This window comes from Solanum stenotomum, chromosome 1, assembly GCF_019186545.1.
Source record: "Solanum stenotomum isolate F172 chromosome 1, ASM1918654v1, whole genome shotgun sequence".
Taxonomy (NCBI): Eukaryota; Viridiplantae; Streptophyta; class Magnoliopsida; order Solanales; family Solanaceae; genus Solanum; species Solanum stenotomum.
The window spans coordinates 100874729-100891108 of NC_064282.1; the positions used below are offsets into that span (position 1 = coordinate 100874729).

At 41.6% G+C, this 16380-nt stretch overlaps 1 protein-coding gene and 1 long non-coding RNA gene across 4 annotated transcripts in view; both read left to right on the forward strand.

The window, feature by feature from the left end:
- LOC125853879 (uncharacterized) overlaps window positions 1–12573 on the forward strand; it is a 15846-nt gene extending 3273 nt beyond the window's left edge. For both annotated transcript variants that reach the window (XM_049533631.1, XM_049533632.1), the window contains exons 4-7: window positions 206–257; window positions 1794–1852; window positions 11904–11949; window positions 12128–12573. In XM_049533631.1, coding sequence (XP_049389588.1) covers window positions 206–257; window positions 1794–1852; window positions 11904–11949; window positions 12128–12240 — 270 coding nt within the window. In that variant the 3' untranslated portion in view covers window positions 12241–12573. The remainder of the gene's footprint in view (window positions 1–205; window positions 258–1793; window positions 1853–11903; window positions 11950–12127) is intronic.
- A 1430-nt stretch (window positions 12574–14003) lies between these two features.
- Window positions 14004–16127, forward strand: LOC125853882 (uncharacterized). 2 transcript variants are annotated; one of them, XR_007445230.1, is made up of 3 exons: window positions 14004–14061; window positions 15566–15601; window positions 15681–16127. It is a non-coding gene; the product is annotated as an uncharacterized LOC125853882 (long non-coding RNA). The 2 variants fall into 2 exon arrangements; XR_007445229.1 differs by having other exon boundaries at window positions 14016–14061; window positions 15865–16127.
- The last annotated feature ends 253 nt before the right edge of the window (window positions 16128–16380 follow it).

The following is a 16380-nucleotide window of genomic DNA, read 5'->3' on the forward strand; positions in this document are numbered from 1 at the left end:
CCCCCCCCCCCCCCCCCCCCAATTTAAAGTGTTTGATGAAATCGCCAGTAGAAAATCTATAGCATAAATTGGGACAGTGTTTTAAAATTTTTGCCTTAGCGGTTTGTATTTTATTACACTCCAATTTGTTACTAAATCTGCTTGTCCTAATTCATCTCCCCCCCACCCCCTTCCTTCTTACTTAACTACTTACCTGATATTTCAGATTGGTTCTGCAGTTGGTGGTACTACAAGTGCATTCTATGGCTTCAACCATGGTACTTAGCAGTATTTTGACCATCTTCCTTAGTTTCTTTTTGTATTTGTATCCTTGCTGCTAACATGCTCTATGTATTTATACCCCTTTCAGAGGTGAAATATTGTGTATTGATTATAATCTGCTTTATATGTAGCAAAACGTATATTGGTGATTCATATAGCCGACTTCAATTAGTTTGAATGAATATGTAATTGCTGACTTGTTGTATAATCTTCATATAGCAACCCAACCATGCTGTAACATAATGAAAGTAACTCTATGAAAATAAACTAGGAAGAATTTTTGCATTAGTCACTCAGTGGTTCTATCACCTAAAACATTTCTCTCTTAGGGCTCAACATGCCATTTGGTTTACCTATATTATCTAATGGAAGATGCCAAAGATATAATTTTGGTTCTGGAACTTTATTTTTGTATATGTGGAATGTCCTTGTTTGCTTCTATATTTGTTTTCTTTACAATGTTCAAAAATTCCTGGGTCACTTAAACGTTCAATCTAAGTTGCAAATGTCTCCTTACCTTTTGAGGAATATACCTCAAATTTCTGGGATTTCAAAGTTTGACTAATTATAATTACATTTCAAAGCATATCCTTTTCCTTAGTTTGGGAGGAACATGGAATGTCTTATTCTTTTAATGATAATCCAAGAAACTGGAAAATTCCATGTTTTGTTCTGTCTTTTTATAGAAATTGCCTTTGGCATCTCCTAAGCTCCATTTCCAAAGGTTTGGACTTAATTTAGCATCTGGTTGGCCATCTTACGTGATTTGAGGCTAATTAACATCAATTTTTCCTAATTGAGAAATTGCAAATTGATGGGATATCTTCTTCTGCTGGTGTTCTTCTTTAAGAAGAGTATTTAAAGAAACTCACACTTTTAGCTTCATATAACTCCCTCTTAGGCTGTGGCAACTTTCTAATCATTGATAATCAGTTCTTATAAAATCAATTATCGCATAAATCTTGCCTATCACAGAAGAAGAGGAAAGGAACTGTCGAACTCTTAACAATTTAGTTGAACGTTTGCTGTTAAATTTCTTTTACTGTTGATGTTCTAATCATCTTATTAGTAATTAAGTACTATGTAGTGTTTACAGTGTACGTATCAAAGAATTTCTGACGAACAACACCACATGTAGTAAAAATGTGTAAAAGATGAGCAAAGATCTTTGGTAGTATGTTGTTTCTTTGTAAATCATTCTTCCTACTTTACAGAAGATGCATTTCTGGTTTCTGAGGATAATGTATGTCTGTCATGGAAGCATCTCTTGAGTCATTGAGCCTTTTTTAATCAAGTTCATATCTGTACTGGAGCCTAAATATTTTTTTTTCCGACTTTATATGGTGGAATTTGTTTTTTTAATAGACATGTCAAATCTGAGATGATTCATTTATGTACAAATACTGTGCATAAATGTTTTTTTAATGGACCTGGTATCCACGTTAATGTGAAAATGTTGTCTGAATGACAATCATATTAATGTTAACCAACATGTCTTGTCTCTATCTTATTCCTCTGATTCCTACTTGCAGTGATGCCGATTGTCAGAAGGTGGGTTAAAGGACCCATGTGGTTGCATTTCCTTGTTGGTGTAAGTTACCTTTTTTTTTTTTTTTTTTCTATTTCCTTATATTGCGAGATACAAAGGGTGTACTGTACAAAGAGGCTTAGAAGAAGTTTGTAATGAATTCTCAGTTAAGCTTATAGATGCTAGCTGTAATGACCCTCCAGGTCATTTTTAAATTAAAGCATTCATTCTATCGTTTAAAGCGTTCCTGTAGCGACTCAAGTCATTTATGACTTGCTGGCACTGACTGTTCGGTCGTCTGGTCGTTCGTTTGGGTTTTAGGCCCGTTTTCCTGTTTTGGAAATTTTATAACTTGAAAAGTTGACTTCGGTCATAAATTCAGGTAGAAGACCTCAGAATAAAATTCTGACGATTCCATCAGCTCCGGAATGGCCAAATTTGGCTAGTAGCATGGTTAACACGAGTATCGAGGCAATTGGTACGAGTTTAGGGCCATTTGACGTTTTTGCCCTTGCAATTTGGCCTATAGTTGACTTTGGTCAACCTTCTTGGAAGACGTGCTCAGATAAAAATTCTGACAGCTTGGTTAGCTTCAGAATATCAATTTTGGTCTAGAACGACCCTTTGTTCACTTCCCGAGGCTTTAGATGCTCGTTGTGGAATCTGGCTCAAAACGATACTGGGTGTGGGACCCACTTTTCATCGAAGTGATCTCCAATGGAGATTCCGACTTCACCTTTGAGTCTGAAATATCATTTCCAATCAGATTCCATATATGGTTTGTGTTTTTCCGACTCTTCGGAACATCGAAATTTAAGTTTGAAGAGTTGTTGAATTCTAATGTGGTGGTGACGTGGCAGAGCCACGCGACGCCACGTGGCAGCGTGTTGAAATCTGGAAATTTCCAGATTTAAGGACAATTTTCGTCCATTTTTTTTCCTCATCTTCAAACATAGATATCTCCTCCATTTTAAGCTCAAATTAGGTGATTCAAAAGGCTAATTTCAAGAGAATTTCGTGGGGAATCTAGAGGTGAGCTCAGAAACGCGAGGGGAGGCTTCATTTGAGGTAATGAATCGAATTTAGCTACTGCTAGAGTGGTTTTCGGAATGAATTTTTGTTGAACTTAGAAAGGTTAGATCTTGATCATCTTAGGTCCGTTTTGAGTCATTCTTGAGGCTAACTTGTAAAGTTTTTTGCAAGGATCGTCGTAGTATAATCTGTTTGGGTTGGAAGAGTCTCGTTTTTCCAGAATTTGGTGATCAAGGGGCTGCCAAGTCGTAAGTCAAGACTTATTAATGATTTTAATTGTTGGGGCTGATTTGATATGTTTTAGGCATCTTTTTGTGCTAAATTTTGGGGTATTAGTTTAGTAAGGTATTTGGGACGTTTTCACGGATTCGTTTTCGGGATTCCAATTGTGGGTCCCACATTCCGTTTTAGACCCAAAATTTGTCAAGACCCAATTTCTCAGGTCATGATGGCGCCTACTATATGACCCACCAGTAGGCAAGCCGACCCATAATCCGGAACTCGAAGTAATGGGATGTTAGGGTAGAAAACCAACCAATCAACCTAAAATAGTAATAAATATAACAAGAACATGCAATGAACGGGCGGAAACGACTAGACATATATACACAAAATGAATTCCTCCCAAAACCTGGAAGTCACAAGTATAGAGCTGCTAACAAAAGTACAAGTCCTAAAAGTGGACTACAGAAACAAGCTGTCTAAAAAGGCAAAAGACAAGCAAAAGTAAGTACAGAAGGAGATGGGCAAATCTAGGACGTTGTGTGCTCACCCTTGCCTCCGATCACGACCGCAGTTGGCTCGAATCAACGTCGGTAGCTAGTACTCGGACTTGCATCACGAAAATAGATGCAAAGTGTAGTATGAGTACCAAAACAACAGGTACCCAGTAGGCATCAGGCCGACTGAGCAAGATAAGCAAAAGTGAACTGAAATGCGAATAAAGGGTCACAATCAAGGGCAAAATAGTAGTAAATGTGGGTATGTACACGAGCGTACAGGCAACAAAGACAAGGAATCTAACTAACTCCGCCGGGCTCCCATAAACCCGACGGGTACGCTCGTGCACAATAAAAGAAACCACCTGCACGGACCCCCATAAGCCCGGCAGATGCACCGACAGTTGAAGTAAAATAATGGAGCTAGAAGGTCTTATCACAATATTACCAATTTCCAGACTTTAACTGAACCATTCCCAATTATATTCCAAGATCTCATTACGTCCCGGACTTTAATCGGAACATCTCCAGCCTCCAAAACCTCAACCTACAGATGAGAGTAATCAAGACTAAACTGAAGCTTCAGTAAGGAATTGGGAATGCACCACGTGCAAGCTGGACCACAGACTCGAATTGGGTACTATAGCTAATGAGTCAACCTATATGGGCTGGACCACGGACTCGAACCGGGTGCTGTAGCCAAAGGTTGAGCACGGGTGGGCTGGACCACGAACTCTAACCGGGTACTGTAGCCAAATCAGATCACAGGTAAGCTGGACCACGGACTCGAACCTTGTACTATAGCTAAGCCTGGACATAAGTAAGCTGGACCACGGACTCTAACCGGGTATCTGTAGCCGATAGAACAGCAGGGCATTATGGATACAAGGTCATAAGCTGAGTTACCACCTAGCTAAGGCTCAGACTATTAGACTCAAGTCTGCTATATCAGTCTACAAGGAGCTGACCGTCCGAAACGACGTCGGAAAAAGTTCTACTGCCCAACGACACCCGAAACCTCGTAAGTCTATGGCAACACTAGTCTAAGCCTAGACTAAGGCCAAACATACTTCAAATCAATATTATTATATACACCACAAGGTATGGATGTTCAATAATATCAAGAGTCATGCTTTCATAATCCAATAATTTCTCGAAATAAGGTCTAAGGCAGGAATTATAGAAATTTAGCATGCTCGACACCCGAACCCCTCCATATCGAGCAAATCAATAAACAATTGCCTAAACTCAATCTCACGAGGGGAAAGCCATAGCCTACCTGAAAGCCGATCACGCGTGCTCCAACTCACGGTACCGGAGCTTTTCCCCTCCGAACGATCTCCAAATGGTTCCCCACTATCAAAAGGTTAATTACCTTGTCATTACGAATATGTTGACACTAAAATTATATTTTTCAGAGACGGACCCAAAATTGGGTCTAAAATAAGATTGTGGGACCCACAATTGGAATCCCGAAAATGAATCCGTGAAAACGTCCCAAATACCTTACTAAACTAATACCCCAAAATTTAGCACAAAAAGATGCCTAAAACATAGCAAATCAGCCCCAACAATTAAAATCATTAATAAGTCTTGACTTACGACTTGGCAGGCCCTTGATCACCAAATTCTGGAAAAACGAGACCCTTCCAACCCAAACAGATTATACCACGACGATCCTTGCGAAAAACTCTACAAGTTAGCCTCAAGAATGACTCAAAACGGACCTAAGATGATCAAGATCTAACCTTTCAAAGTTCAACAAAAATTCATTCCGAAAATCACTCTAGCAATAGCTAAATTCGATTCCTTACCTCAAACGAAGCCTCCCCTCGCGTTTCTGAGCTCACCTCTAGATTCCCCACGAAATTCTCTTGAAATTAGCCTTTTGAATCACCTAATTTTAGCTTAAAATGGAGGAGATATCTATGTTTGAAGATGAGGAAAAAAAAATGGACGAAAATTGTCCTTAAATCTGGAAATTTCCAGATTTCAACACGCTGACACGTGGCGTCGCGTGGCTCTGCCACGTCACCACCGCCTTAGAATTCAACAACTCTTCAGACTTAAATTTCGATGTTCCGGACTAGTTCGTAGTCGGAAAAACACAAACCATATATGGAATCTGATTGGAAATGATATTTCGGATTCAACGGTGAAATCGAAATTTTCTTTAGAGATCGCTTCGATGAAAAGTGGGTCCCACACCCAGTATCGTTTTGAGCCAGATTCCACAATGGGCATCTAAAGCCTCGGAAAGTGAACAAAGGGTCGTTCTACACCAAAATTGATATTCCGAAGCTAACCTAGCTGTCAGAATTTTTGTCTGAGCACGTCTTCCAAGAAGGTTGACCAAAGTCAATTATAGGCCAAATTGCAAGGGCAAAAACGTCAAATGGCCCTAAACTCGTATCGATTACCTCGATACATGTGTTGACCATGCTACTAGACAAATTTGGTCGTTGCGGAGCTGATGGAATCGTCAGAATTTTATTCTGAGGTCTTTTACCTGAATTTATGATCGAAGTCAACTTTTCAAGTTATAAAATCTCCAAAACGGGCCTAAAACCCAAACGAACGACCAGGCGACCGAACAATCAGTGCCAGCAAGTCATAAATGACTTGGGGTCGCTACAGGAACGCTCTAAACGATGGAATGAATGCTTTAATTTAAAAATGACCTGGAGGGTCATTACAATATCCACTACTAAAAGAACTTTCGTCCGCGAAAGTAAGAGTCAAGAAGTACCTGAAGGCTCAAATAAGCCGGGGAACTGCGCCCGCATCTCATGCTCGGTCTCCCAGGTAGCCTCCTCAACTTGACGATGTCTCCAATGGACCTTAACCACAGGAATGGCTCTGGAACGCAACCCTCTGACATATCTGGCCAAAATAGCAACTGGCTCCTCAATGTATCTCAAACTGTCATCCAAGTCAACTGCATCATACTGAATCACATGGGACTCATCTGGAACATACCGGCGCAACATCGAAACATGAAAAACTGGGTGAATAGCTGAAAAGGCCGGGGGCAAAGCTAACTCATATGCGACCTCCCCAACTGTCCTCAATATCTCAAAAGGACCTATATACCTGGGGCTAAGCTTGCCCCGCCTCCCAAATCTCATTACACCCTTCATGGGCGACACACGGAGGAATACTCTTATCACCAACAGCAAATTTCAACGGTCGACGTCTACGGTCTGCATAACTCTGATGTCTACTCCGGGCTGCCTTGAGCCTATCTTGAATCACCCTCACATGATCTAAAGCCTCTCGCATCAAGTCTGTACCGCGCGGCCTGGGCTCTGTAGACTCAAACCAACCAACTGGAGAGCGAAAACGCCTACCATATAAGGCCTTGAATGGGGCCATCTGAATACTCGAGTGGTAGCTGTTGTTGTACGCAAACTCTGCCAAAGGCAAATATTGGTCCCACTGACCCCTAAAATCCATAACACAAGCCCGCAATATGTCCTCAAGAGCCTGAATCGTGTGCTCCGACTGACCATCAGTCTGAGGGTGGAAAGCTGTGCTAAGGTCAACATGGGTACCCAACTCATCCTGGAAGGTCCTCCAGAAGCTAGATGTGAACTGTGGGCCCCGATTTGAGATGATGGAAACAGGCACACCATGAAGACGAACCACCTCTCGAATGTAGATACGAGCTAACCTCTCAGCACTGTAGGAAGTATGGACAGGAATGAAGTGTGCTGACTTGGTCAATCAATCCACGATGACCCAAATACTATCAAGACCACGGGAAGTGCGGGGTAATCCTACAACGAAGTCCATGGTGATCCTCTCCCATTTCCACTCAGGAATGGATAATCTCTGAAGCTCGCCACCAGGCCTCAAATGCTCGGCCTTAACCTGCTGACAACTCAAGCAACGCGATACATAATCCGCAATATCTCTCCTCATGCCGCTCCACCAGTAGTGTTGTCTCAAGTGTCAATACATCTTAGCTGTGCCCGGATGAATAGAATATTTAGAGTCATAGGCCTCGGAAAGAATCATCTGAATCAAACCCCCAACTCTTGGAACACAAAGTCGATCACCAAATCTTAAAATCCCATCTAAATCTAAGGTAGCCATGCCAGTGTCACCTCCCAAAACTCGATCTCGAAGTGCCACTAAGTCCTCATCCTCAAACTGACGGCTGCGAATCCGACCCAGCAGAGATGACTGAGCATCCACATAAGCTAGTACACACCGGGAATCAGAGATATCAAGTCGTATCATCCGGTTAGCTAAGGACTAGATGTCCAAAGCTAATGGTCGCTCTGTAGTAGAAAGAAAGGCTAGACTACCCATACTCACTGCCTTCCGACTCAAGGCGTCCGCTACTACATTCGCCTTGCCCGGATGGTAGAGAATAGAGAGGTCATAGTCCTTCAGGAGCTCAATCCAACGGCGCTGTCTCGAATTAAGATCCCTCTGGCTCATAATGTACTGAAGGCTCTTGTGATCAGTATGGATCTCGCATCAAACTCCATACAGGTAATGCCTCAAAATCTTAAGCGCAAAAACTACCGCCGCCAACTCTAAGTCATGAGTGGGGTAGTTGCGCTCGTGCGGCTTAAGCTGCCTCGACGCATAAGCAATAATGCGGCCCTGCTGCATCAGTTCACAACCCAAACTAATGCCGGATGCGTCACAATAAACAGTAAACCCCTCGCCCTCAACTGGAAGAGTCAATATAGGAGCGGTGGTAAGCAACTCCTTAAGCCTCAGAAAGCTCCTCTCACACTCCTCCGACCACACAAACGGAACATCCTGGCGAGTCAACCGAGTCAAAGGCGTTGCTATAGTAGAAAATCCCTCAACAAAACGCCTGTAGTAGCCTGCTAATTCGACGAAGCTACGAATCTCAGTCACAGAGGTGGGCCTGGCCCAATCACGAATAGCCTCAATCTTCGCCGGATCAACCCTAATGCCATCCTTAGACACCACGTGCCCCAAGAATGCTACGGACTCAAGCCAAAACTCACACTTTGAGAACTTGGCATAAAGTCGTTGGCCTCTCAAAGTCTGGAGCACTATCCTCAAATGCTGCTCATGCTCCTCCCGGCTCCGCGAGTATACTAGAATGTCATCTATGAAGGCTATGACAAACGAATCCAAGTATGGTCTAAACACCCTAGTCATCAAGTCCATGAACGCGGCAGGGGCGTTAGTCAACCCAAAAGACATCACTAGTAACTCATAGTGGCCGTAACGAGTCCTAAATGCAGTTTTAGAGACGTCTGCTGCCCTAATCCTCAACTGGTGGTAGAAAATACCACGACACCTTGAAGTTGGTCAAATAGATCATCAATCCTAGGCATGGGGTAACGGTTCTTCATCGTCACCTTGTTCAACTGCCTGTAGTCGATGCACAATCGCATAGTACCGTCCTTCTTCACGAAAAGGACTGGGGCACCCTAAGGCGATACACTAGGCCGAATGAATCCCTTATCTAAGAGATCCTAAATCTGAACACTGAGCTCCTTGAGCTCTACGGGGGCCATACGGTACGGTGGTATAGAAATGGGCTTAGTGCCCGGCTTTACTTCAATAGGAAAGTCAATGTCACGATCAGGAGGGAGACCAGGCAGATCGGCAGGAAACACATATGTAAACTCTCGAACAATAGGTACTGAATCAACGGTAAGACCCTCCCTACTAACATCTCTAACATAAGCTAAATAAGCCAAACACCCGCTAGCCATCAACCTCTGGGCCCGAACAAAAGATATCACCCCAATTAGCGTGCGACTACAAGAGCCCTGCCACACCACTGGTGGAATACCAGGCATGGCTAAAGTAACGGTCTTGGCATAGCAATCCAAGACCGCACGGTGGGGGGATAACCAATCCATACCCAAAATCAAATCAAAATCCACCATGTCAAGCAAAATGAGATCAACCCTAGTGTCTCGCCTCTGAATAGTCACCACACAGGATCTAAATACCTGATCCACTACTAAAGAATCACCTACCGGGGTCGAAACACGCAACGGCTCAACCAATAGCTTTGGGCTCATACTCAATCGAGGAGCACAATAAACAAATATATAAGAATAAGTAGAGCCTGGATCAAATAAGGCGGATGCGGGCTGATGGCATAATAACACTGTACCTGTGATCACATCGTCCGAGGTCTCAGCATCTGCTCTAGCTGGAGCTGCATAAAAGTAGGCTTGGGCTCCCCTACCCTGTGCATCGGCTCTGCCCCCTAACCTGCCTCCTCGGGGACCACCCTGTATACCCTGGTGACCACCCCTGTGGTCCTGTCCCTGGCCTCCGCCTCTAGCTAGAGGTGCTGGCGCTGGAGCATGCCTAGCTACCTGTGGAGCGGATAAGGCTAACTAGCGATGGGGACACTCGCGGGCCCAATGATCTAACTCCCCACACTTATAGCACCCCGGGGACTGTCGACTGAGAGCTGGAGGTCGGCTACCCCGGCCAGAAGAACCCATCTGTGAACTACCTCGGCCCCGACTAGGACCGGCACTAAAACCAATATGGCGGTGCTGATCACCCTCCGATGCCTGGAGAGAGGCCTGGAAGGGGCGACTAGACCGACCCGACTGAAACCTCTGCTGAGATCTATCATAAGACTCTTGGGGTCTAAAACGACGCCTATCATGGCTATCCTCCTGTCTAGCTCTCTTGCCGCTGCCCCCTTGGGCCTCGTGACGGAGCTGCTCAATAGTGCGGACATGGTCCACTACATCCAGAAATGAGCGGCCTGCTGAGACTAAAGACTGAGTCTATATCCGCAACTGTAGTCTCAAACCCCGAACAAAACAACGAACCCTCTCCTCCTCAGTAGGTAATATCATGGTGGCATGCCTGAAGAGCTCGTGGAATCGGGCCTCATACTCTGATACTGTCATGGAGCCCTGCTCTAATCGAGCAAACTGATCTCTGATGCTCCTGGGAATAAATCGGGCCAAGAAGGCCTCTGAAAACTCAGTCCATGTGATTGGTGGAGACCCAAATTCTTGAAAAATGAGACCCTTCCAACCCAAACAGATTATACCACGATGATCCTTGCGAAAAACTCTACAAGTTAGCCTCAAGAATGACTCAAAACGGACCTAAGATGATCAAGATCTAACTTTTCAAAGTTCAACAAAAATTCATTCCGAAAATCACTCTAGCAGTAGCTAAATTTGATTCCTTACCTCAAACAAAGCCTCCCCTCGCGTTTCTGAGCTCACCTCTAGATTCCCCACGAAATTCTCTTGAAATTAGCCTTTTGAATCACCTAATTTGAGCTTAAAATGGATGAGATATCTATGTTTGAAGATGAGGAAAAAAAAATGGACGAAAATTGTCCTTAAATCTGGAAATTTCCAGATTTCAACACGCTGCCACGTGGCGTCGCGTGGCTCTGCCACGTCATCACCGCGTTAGAATTCAACAACTCTTCAAACTTAAATTTCGATGTTCCGGACTCGTTCGGAGTCGGAAAAACACAAACCATATATGGAATCTGATTGGAAATGATATTTCAGACTCAACTGTGAAGTTGAAATTTCCATTGGAGATCGCTTCGATGAAAAGTGGGTCCCACACCCAGTATCGTTTTGAGCCAGATTCCACAATGGGCATCTAAAGGCTCGGAAAGTGAACAAAGGGTTGTTCTACACCAAAATCGATATTCCGAAGCTAGCTTAGCTGTTAGAATTTTTATCTGAGCACGTCTTCCAAGAAGGTTGACCAAAGTCAACTATAGGCCAAATTGTAAGGGCAAAAACGTCAAATGGCCCTAAACTCGTACCGATTTCCTCGATACTCGTGTTGACCATGCTACTAGACAAATTTGGCCATTCCGGAGCTGATGGAATCGTCAGAATTTTATTTTGAGGTCTTTTACCTGAATTTATGACCAAAGTCAACTTTTCAAGTTATAACATCTCCAAAACAGGAAAACGGGCTTAAAACCCAAACTAACGACCAGGCGACTGAACAGTTAGTGCCAGCAAGTCATAAATGACTTGGGGTCGGTATAGGAACGCTCTAAACGATGGAATGAATGCTTTAATTTAAAAATGACCTGGAGGGTCATTACACTAGCATACATTGGAACTACTAAGTTTAAATGCACTAGACTTCCATTTTGTAAATTCTATATATTGTCAGCACTACCTTTGAGTCATAAATAATTTAGGCAATAGTAAAGCATATCTACATACATGACAAAAGTATAAATACTTGTGGGATTACAGTGGATATGTTGTTGTTGTACTCCTATTCTCTGGTTGTTTTTAGTGTTCTTTTTCCTTGAATGGTTTTATTTTTTAGCTGTAGCTTTTTTCATAAACGGTTTAAATGTTGTTTTTGTAATTTTTTGTGTTGGGTTTATGCAGGCTCCTCCTGTGATTGTTTTCTCATCTGCATGTGCAGGGCTAGCAGGTTTGAACTTTACTTCTTCTAAGCGTTTACCTCCCGTCTATTCTGTAAAATAACTTGCTCTTTGTTTTACCTATTATTGTTTCTAGATTGTATGCTCTTGACATGAGTAAATCATGAATGTATTCCTTTTTTTTTTTTTTTCCATTTGACATTCTCTGCCATGGTTGAAACCTTGCAGGTGGTGCTGTTCCAGCATTTGCACAGCTAGCATCTTCTTCTTACCATGCTGTGATCTCATCTTCCACATTACCACCTACAGCCTCACAAGATGAAAACATGAGAAAATTTTGAACTTCCTCAACTTTGTAGCTTAAACACTGAGAGGAAATGTTTTTACTATCAGGAATCTTGTGCCTTCTGCGGGATCATCTCCTAGTTGGCGACATTCTGTCCTCTCCTGTTTACTAGCTCCGGTTGTGTTTAAGTCTGCTTTTGTCTAGTGGAATTAGTCAAGTTGCACGTAAGCTGGTCAGACATTACAGATGTCTACTTCTGCTTCTGTCTGATGTTTTTTTTTTCTTTCGAGAATATATTACTTGTCCATGTCATTGAGTTTGTTTATTTTGTAAATTCCAACCTTATTATTTCAGTGATGGTAGAAATTTTACACAGTTTTTTGAGGAAGTCGAGTGCGTGATAGTTTTCATAGCTCAAACAGGCATGTTATTTTTGTTACTAATCTTTATGTATTCGGAATTCTATTATCATGTTTGATTTAGGGATTTGTTATATCAGTTGTCCGCTTATTCTATTCTACAAGCTACACTGATTCAAGACGGAGTTTGAGAGTGAAATTTGAACAAATAATGAACTATTCTCGTGGCGAAAACAAGAATGTTTGTACTTCTTCATCCACCAGAGAAATTAGAATCAGTTGCACGTCAAACTTTAACTAGTTAAATGGCATGAAGATGTTAAAATTGTGGTGCCTGTCACCTTCAAAGCCTGCGGCAGCCGCTTTATACATATATATCGTCCAGTTTCCTGGTTGTAACTCTGCTGTTAGGTGTAGGATAATGAGGTTGTTTTTTGCGAACTTTGACATTTAGATTCTGGAAACTCTGCACTTGATATTTGTTCCCTTAGCAGGAATTTCAGTTCTAATTTCTTTAGCCAGAATCTGATTGTTTCTCATATTCCAGATGCTTTCTACATCATGGATGCCATTACCAACTTGCGCCACTGGATATGCTGTTGGGGTCCTCATTGGTGATAAGGTAAACAATTAGTTGTTGATGGCTTAAATGCATCTTTAACTCCCTCATGAAGTTTGATTGACTAGTAGTTAGTCTTCTGCAGTTTCTGTATGTGCTCATGCATTTTTCAGTTGTTGTCCTTTTTCTTTTTAAAAATCTAATCAGGACCATAACAATGTCAAGTAGCTACTCTCTCAACTTCAAGTGTGATCAAGTCAATTTTATATCAGCTTCAAGTTGAAGCAAATCATCCGCTGTCAAATCTGACTCTACTGTTATCTAGCGGTCTGGAACAGCTATAATAGTATAGTGCTTCTGGCTCTCTTATTCACCCCAAGTTCTGCCACTAAGGGTTTGTTTGGTTGGGAACAAGTTTTCGAGGGATTCATTATTCTGTGATAAGTTATTCCACCATGTATATGGGATAACTTATCCCATCACTATGGTATAAATGGTGGGATAAATAATCCAAGGACTACCTTGTACCTCCAACCAAATGCAGGATAATAATCCTGCATTTTATCCTGGGATTATTATACCTTATACTTCACACCAAACTATTCCTTAGTAGTAAAATGTTGTCACATTATTCTAGCTATATTCTTTTGTTTCTTATATTCATTGGTGTGAATAACTTTAACTAAATTTCTGGGTTTGCTACTAGTGATTTGAAGCTCATTTCTGCAGTCAAAAGTAAAATATTAAAGCTTACTAATGTTCTCCATAGTCACACACTTGCTTCCCGTTTGTTATGCAGTTACACCTCAATCCTGTTCATGCAGTTGTACAACTCCGGCCATCAAAGTGGAATCTTAAGGAAAGTGAGTTGAAGAAGAACATTACCACCAACAATGATGAAAAAGTGTTAACTGAAGACGTCAAGGAGAAAAGGCCTGTGGGACCATCAAAGAAGCAGGTTCATTTCATGATTTTCTCTTTGATGACAGCTCCTAAGCTCAACTTATATGGACCTTGTATATGACCACTTTTCATGTGATATTATGGCACAGACCTTTGGCTAGCACTTAAAATATCATATGTCAAGGACTTCCCATTTCCTGCTTTACTAGGTTTGCCACATTTTTGGATAAATAANGTTGTTGATGGCTTAAATGCATCTTTAACTCCCTCATGAAGTTTGATTGACTAGTAGTTAGTCTTCTGCAGTTTCTGTATGTGCTCATGCATTTTTCAGTTGTTGTCCTTTTTCTTTTTAAAAATCTAATCAGGACCATAACAATGTCGAGTAGCTACTCTCTCAACTTCAAGCGTGATCAAGTCAATTTTATATCAGCTTCAAGTTGAAGCAAATCATCCGCTGTCAAATCTGATTCTACTGTTATCTAGCGGTCTGGAACAGCTATAATAGTATAGTGCTTCTGGCTCTCTTATTCACCCCAAGTTCTGCCACTAAGGGGTTGTTTGGTTGGGAACAAGTTTTCGAGGGATTCATTATTCTGTGATAAGTTATTCCACCATGTATATGGGATAACTTATCCCATCACTATGGTATAAATGGTGGGATAAATAATCCAAGGACTACCTTATACCTCCAACCAAATGCAGGATAATAATCCTGCATTTTATCCCGGGATTATTATACCTTATACTTCACACCAAACTATTCCTTAGTAGTAAAATGTTGTCACGTTATTCTAGCTATATTCTTTTGTTTCTTATATACATTGGTGTGAATAACTTCAACTAAATTTCTGGGTTTGCTAATAGTGATTTGAAGCTCATTTCTGCAGTCAAAAGTAAAATATTAAAGCTTACTAATGTTCTCCATAGTCACACTCTTGCTTCCCGTTTGTTATGCAGTTACACCTTAATCCTGTTCATGCAGTTGTACAACTCCGGCCATCAAAGTGGAATCTTAAGGAAAGTGAGTTGAAGAAGAACGTTACCACCAACAATGATGAAAAAAGTGTTAACTGAAGACGTCAAGGAGAAAAGGCCTGTGGGACCATCAAAGAAGCAGGTTCATTTCATGATTTTCTCTTTGATGACAGCTCCTAAGCTCAACTTCTATGGACCTAGTATATGACCACTTTTCATGTGATATTATGGCACAGACCTTTGGCTAGCACTTAAAATATCATATGTCAAGGACTTCCCATTTCCTGCTTTACTAGGTTTGCCACATTTTTGGATAAATAATGATAACGGGAATGCCTAAAGATAGGTCTTCAGTGGTTAAGCAGTCTGCTACTTCAAGTCTTACTTTTTCTTGTATGGTAAATGCCACACCTACCTGCCTTTCCACTTCGCCTCAATTGGTGACTCGAGTCAACCCCAACTTTATTGTTGGAGGTGGAGAATCTTTTGCAACTAGGCTATCCTTGATGTTGTACAAGCTTTTTGTAAAAGTGTGTTTCTTTTCCCTTGATTTATTCTTGAAACGTGTACCTTTTGTGCAGAAAAAACCACCTGGGATAGAAAAGGATATTGGAGAGGTATGTGCACCTGTGAACATGTACTCACAAAATTTCTGCGTTTCAGTATGAACTAATAACTCTCCATATTGTTCTTTAGCTTGAGTGGCTGCTGATTTTTCACCTACATGGTTTGAAATGACGTTTCTGTTGCAAGTGTTTTCTATTTATATTTGCTCAAGAGCAGTTAGCTTTCTTCACGCAGTTGCAAGTATCATTCCAAACAGTTTCATTGATGCAGATCCTTGTGAAGTTATTAACATCTGTTTTTTTTCCTGTTTTAGCATTGGTTACATCTAAAACACCATGGGGCTAGGAGTGACATTTGAGCCAGATAACTGCAGAAAATGGCCATGGAGGAAGGCTCTCCAGTGCCATTTTCAATGAGCCCGTATGTGTGCTAATATGGTTTATTTTTCTTTGCTTGAACGATATTTTTTTTGGGCAAACTGCTGCTGTTCAGGACAACTAAAAGAAGCATTTTCCTTGCCTCACAACATACATTTATCTACTCTCATTCTAATACCAGTGTTCTTTTCTTATTCGATATGCAGGGTTGATTATTTGAATACCTTTTGTCCTGGAAGACCAACTGACACTGACAGATTAAAAATTCTTCGAACAAGGTATTGCAGCCACTCTAATTGGTCCTTCACATCGTGTGTTTTGACATTGAAAGGTTTGGAGGTGCTGCTAAGGACAAAAACAAAAAATTTATTTACATCTATGATCATATAGATCGCCTTCTTCTTTATTGTTGGGTGTTATCATCCTCTAGTATTGCACTATTGCTGGACCAT